The sequence below is a fragment of the Hoplias malabaricus genome, chromosome 2, assembly GCF_029633855.1.
Source record: "Hoplias malabaricus isolate fHopMal1 chromosome 2, fHopMal1.hap1, whole genome shotgun sequence".
NCBI classification, from domain to species: Eukaryota; Metazoa; Chordata; class Actinopteri; order Characiformes; family Erythrinidae; genus Hoplias; species Hoplias malabaricus.
The window spans coordinates 40,054,883-40,060,479 of NC_089801.1; the positions used below are offsets into that span (position 1 = coordinate 40,054,883).

At 41.5% G+C, this 5,597-nt stretch overlaps 1 protein-coding gene across 1 annotated transcript; it reads right to left on the minus strand.

The window, feature by feature from the left end:
• Positions 1–346: 346 nt before the first annotated feature.
• cwc15 (CWC15 spliceosome associated protein homolog) lies at positions 347–4,434 on the minus strand. Its single transcript, XM_066660935.1, has 7 exons — positions 4,296–4,434; positions 3,204–3,351; positions 2,943–3,049; positions 2,371–2,474; positions 1,096–1,203; positions 861–991; positions 347–737 (listed from the first exon to the last, which is right to left on the minus strand). Exons 2-7 carry the CDS (start codon positions 3,332–3,334, stop codon positions 608–610), a joined length of 711 nt encoding a protein of 236 aa, XP_066517032.1. The 5' UTR covers positions 3,335–3,351; positions 4,296–4,434; the 3' UTR covers positions 347–607.
• Between the last annotated feature and the right edge of the window lie 1,163 nt (positions 4,435–5,597).

Sequence of the window (5,597 nt, forward strand, 5' to 3'; positions counted from 1 at the left end):
ATGTTGGGCAGGTGCAGAATGAGAGTGTGGGAGAATTATAGTGTGTTACTGGTCTGTGAAGCAGGGACGGAATGTTCCCTCAGAACGTCACCGGGTTCTCCAACCCTGATCCAGATTGTGTAATGAAGCCAGATTAATTTATTAGAACATCAATCATCTTCCTTCACCCAACTCAGAGGCATATTCTCCAGCTTATTTAAAACGTAAAGCTGTTACATTGTGGCAGCTCAGCTATTGAAGATTTGAAACAAGGATCCGCTTAGAAACTCTAATTCAGTTTTATACAGAAAACTATTTCAGACTATAGTTTAACACATAAAACGAGGAAACAGTTCAGAGTTAAAGCCTCCAGTGAAATATTTATTTAAATCCTCTCATCTCTACACACCTTCACCTCGAATGCCTTGCATCTAAATGTCCTGCGGCTCAGAGGATCCGCTAAACAACGAGAACACATCAAGATAAATTTGATCTGAAATTAACTGCAGTAAACAACACAAATAAAAAAAAGAAAATGTAATTACACACAAGGGAATAAAACAGAACCCAACAGGGCTGAGTAACACACTCCACAGCTCCGCCCTGCGCCGCTGCAGAGAAACAATGTTTATTTGACGTATTTCTCCATGAATTTTTTGTGGAACTCCGAACGCAGCGTGTCATTTATAAAACGTTTCTCTTTGCGAGACTCGTCCACTCCTTTAGCACAGTTCTTAAACACCACATCATCGTCCCACCTGAAACACAAACATACACACACTTTAGTCTGGTAGACACCACAAAAGTGTCTGAGTTAGACTGTATTGTATAACCAACCCAGGCACAGAAACCTGTGTGTGTGTATACACACACGTGTGTACCTGCGTTTCACACTGAAGCTGTTCTGATTCGGTGTTTGTTGTTGCTGTTGTCCTGCGAGGTTCAGCAGTGGATTCCCACTCAGAATGTTCTCCATCCGGATCCTCTCCTCCTCTGCCTTCTGCTCTCGCTCCTACAAATAAAATGGGAATGCTGTAGACTTCATGTGTCATGGATTATGACAGTGCTCTGATTGGATGGAGGCTGAGAGCATTCTGACTGGATGGTGAGACCGACCTTTCTCTCCTGCTCCTCTGCCCGCTCCTTCTTGATCTTCTCAAGTTCAGCTAGCAAGGCGGCAGTGTCGTCATCACTGTCAGACTCTGAGTCGGAGTCCTCTTCATCCTTAAACACAGAGCAGAATGGTGACATCAGGCAATGTGAGCAATGCAAGCTATTGCAGCTGCTGTGTCCCACAATATAGAGAACGAGGTAGACGTCCCAGCACTGTTTAATCAGTCACCAATCTTTTTACGTACAAGATCACCTTTTGAAATCTAAAAAAATGGAAGATCTACCAGTGCAAAGGCCAGGCTTAAGTGGCTTAAAATAACACCTGTATTTGTCGCCATCATCTCCAATAAAATTAAATGAAACTCTATTTCATTAATGTTAAGCTGAGTGTTGCGGAAGTGCTATGTAAATAGGACGTGGAGATCGACCTGTCGATCACGAACAACTGGTTGGCGACCACTGGTTTACAGAAACCAACGTAAAAATGCTGTGAAATGGTTAATTCCTGATTTATTACGAACGGCAAGAAATGTTTGTCGACCATAAACCATCTAAACTAAACATGAATCATGCTGCAATTTAACAGTTCATATTCTGCACTCCCTGTCTTGCCATAATTAATGATGTCGGACTTGTGAGTTTTATTTGTGCGAGTGTGTTGGTTCGTTCTTGCTGCAGTCATTGTTTAGAGTTCAGTGGAGCTGGACTGAGCTGAACAGGAGACAAAACTGGCAGTGAAACGTTCTGGCATTTCACAAAAAACAAAAGGGAGAAATGAAAAACTAATAAAGGCAAAAATAAAGAGCAGTAAACAAGTGAAAACTTCAAATAAATAAAAAAAAAAGGCACACACTCCATCAGCCAACAGTCTTATAACAAAAGTGCTGTAACGCTGTGAGAAAAACTTTTCTACCTAAGTTTCACTTCATCCTGGGTCTAAACTCTGATGTTTACGATACTGCTGTAACCACACTGACAACGTCTGTTTTTGACTTTTAAAGAAGGAAAAAAGGTTCCAGAAAAATCTGATGTGAAATGGAGCCTTAAAAATAAACACATCAGAGACTTTGTTTAGTTCCCAGTTCCCAGATAAACCTTTCCCATTTTCTCCCTTAGTGTACAGACTGAGAAAAACTAGTACATCCTAGAGCGAGAGAGAAAGTTAAAAACAAACGTTCCTGTCACTTCACCCACAAACCACCTTTAATCAGTTTATCAGTGTATCTGTGTCGCTCTCTCTCACACACGCAAACACATACACAGACAAACATTGCGTACATCTGTAAGTGGGTCGTCTGCATCGAGGTTGGCTGCAGGAATCTGATCCAGTCGTGGGCGTTTGGAGGAGGAAGATGAAGAGGAGGAGGAGGAGGCCGTGTGTTCTACAGGAGACAACAAAACATTAATCTTAACACGATGACCACCTACTTTTTTCCTACACTCACTGTCCCACTGACTTCACACACGATATTGTTGGTTGGTGGACGATTCTCAGTCCAGCTGAGACCATGCTCTGTGTGGGCCTTGTGGGCATCCTGACCATTGAAGAACAGTGTGAAAGGGGGCTGAAAAAGTATGCAGAGCAACAGATGGACTACAGACTAATTGTAGACCTACCAAGTGCTCCTGTGGAGAGTGGTGTTGAGAGAATGGACTGTGAGTGTAGAAAGAAGGAAGTGGTCATAATTTTATGCTTGACTGCTGTATTTAAAACAAGAATAAACAAAAATAGATGTTTCATGATGTTCAGGTGTGAACCAAGGACGCATGTCTTTCTGCTCTAATACACCATCACTGAGCTGTCCCTTCAGTTTGAGTGCACCCCCTGCAGGTCAGAGTATGACACTCACCCCTCGCTCCTCTCTCTCTGCCTTTCACCGCCGCTCGCTCCCTCTCCTCCAGCTCACGCCTGAAATCACGGGTACGGATCTCCTCAGGGGCATCCTGGGTGGGCTGCCTGCCAAACACACACACACACACAGAAAGAGACAGAGACACACAAGTATCAGATAAAGCTGATGGCGTGTGATGTGGGGGTCCTGTGTTTCATTGGAGGTCTGATCAGTGTGTGTGTGTGTGTGTGTGTGTGTGTGTTGGAGGGGGATGGTCACCTGTATTTGATTTTGGTGTGTGCAGGGAGGTCTCTGCTGGAATACTGCTTTGACAGAGCACTGAGGTCTCCCTCACCCTTCCCTCGACCGCCCCTTGCCGGCTCAAACGTAGGCCGCGCTGCAGTCGTCATCTTCACTCGCCTTCACTCTGTAGGACAACGGGCAGTTATTCTTCACTAACATACAGTTTATATGACCACTATCCCCCTACCAACACTAGATTTTACTCTTCAGGGCAACAGGCAGTTACTCTTTACAGACATACAGTTTATACCAACACTAACCCCCCACCCTGACACCTACCTTCAATCTGAAGGACAACAGGCAGTTACTCTTCACAGTGTGGGATTTATTATAGGTAGTATAATACTATACTATGGGTAGAATTCATTGCCTTTTGTTACATACAACACTTTGATTATCTTCTCGACATTTGTTTTGAAATTACCCTTTATCTCCCAACCTTTGAGTGATCAAATCTCACCACTGATCAAAGCTGTGTGTTTGCATATCACCTTAAGGTGGTTCTGGGTGTGGTGGACCTACTGTACTTATCCAACCAACTATTGAGGTATTGTGAGACCGCTTGGGTTGAGACTTAGACAGCTTGAGGACAACGAGTTACTGTGCATTAATTTCCTATTAAACATATTTGCTGCTTATAACCCAGCATCTCCTGATTCATTACTATGCCAAGGAAAGACATCCCAACAGCTATGGCGCCGGCATATAAATTTACAATAATAGACATACAGTTTACACCATCACTAACTACACCCTCCCCGAGACTCGTCTCCACTCCGCCGGACAACGGGCAGTTACTCTTCACAGACATGCAACTTATACCGATACTCCCACCTCGGTTCTGAACCAGGGTCTATGTCGAGCCCCTGCAGGACCCCGTTGGTGTTTATTGTTTACAGGTATCGCCACCGCGGGGCTCGAGAACACAGTGCAATAGTTTACTGCTCGGGTTATTAAACTACACTGAAACATAACTCCGCTGTGCCTTTGATATGTGTTTACTGAAAGCCCCGCTGTGTCTTTGATCTGTATAAATTTAAAGTTATAATAAAAAGAAAGTTTGCTCACCTCCTGCTCCTCGCGCTTTAGATATCCCAGCAGCCCTCGCGCTGAAGATATCCCAGCAGCCCTAGCGCTTCAGTACAACGCTCCGCACGGGACAAAACCGCCCCGCAGAAACGCGTTGTTATAATCCAGCGGTTGCATGATTAGGGTTAGCACTGTAGATCACTATGGACCCAGTGGGCAGGTCAGTTGAAAAGACGTTGAGACAAAGTCTTTCCCTAAGGTCATCAGGCAGTCGAAATATAGCTGAATTTGGAAGTGTTTAGATGTATTTTTCCTGAGGTCCATGGGACGTCCTCACAGTTGTTTACCAAGTTAAATTTAGGTTATTTTGACGTCTTTTTTATGTCGTTTTAATAACATGATACATGACATATGACATATAATAATAATATATTTAATAACATATAATATATGAAAGTGTAACCCAAACACACAAATACAGTGCGAGATTAAAGCAGAATATTACTGCCTTTATTTAATGCTACATGAATACATTTACAAATACATTTAAAATAGCTTTCATTTAAGTAACAATTTACAAATAAAAATATTTACATCTAAAAAACAGATTTAAATATAATTACGTGAACAAAACAAATATTTTAGATAATTTTCTTCACATTTAAATCAAGTTATAAAATACGGAACTGCCACACGTGATTAAAAAATTATGAAAAATTATCTCATAAGATAGTATCTCATTATTATGGGATATTATGCCATACAAACTACATATTATCTCATAATTATGAGATAAATATCTAATATGAGATATTATGTCACAAAAATTACATTATCTCATATATGAAACACTTATATCGTAATTACGAGAAACTATAAGAAAGTGTCTCATCGTGTCATACACTGACTCCACTCCATGTCGGCAAAGAAGCGCTTCTGTGGGGGAGAATGGGGTGACAGTAATGCTTCCAACTAAAATATTTCAGGATGTGGTGGATCCCTGGAAAAAACGACTTTGTATCTGAAATATAATATTTAAGAAATATAGCTTTCTGAAAAAAGAAGTCTTGTGGCACGGTGCGGTGTAAGTAGTGCCTTGGGAGAGAATACATTAGGTAAATTGGGCCATTGATTATTGAGGTAAAACAGTATGTTTTGATCTCAGAAACTGTAATGATCTATAAATCTAGACTATTTCAATACAAGATTACTCATTTAAGGTTTATTTAAAGTTAGTTTGCAACATCAAAGACCAATTTTCTACAAGCCTATTGCGTCACATGGGCACATCAAAGGTCAATTTTCTTAAACAAGGCCTAGTGCTTGAGAAACAAATCAGAA

What these genes read in the sequence shown, in the direction of transcription:
- cwc15 (XM_066660935.1), bottom strand. Translation starts at nt 3,334, where the DNA reads ATGACGACTGCAGCGCGGCCTACGTTTGAGCCGGCAAGGGGCGGTCGA. An exon ending in CACACCAAAATCAAATACAG is followed by an intron (nt 3,050 to 3,203) that starts GTGACCATCCCC and finishes TGTGTTTGGCAG; the next exon opens with GCAGCCCACCCAGGATGCCC. An exon ending in CAGAGGAGCAGGAGAGAAAG is followed by an intron (nt 992 to 1,095) that starts GTCGGTCTCACC and finishes TTTTATTTGTAG; the next exon opens with GAGCGAGAGCAGAAGGCAGA.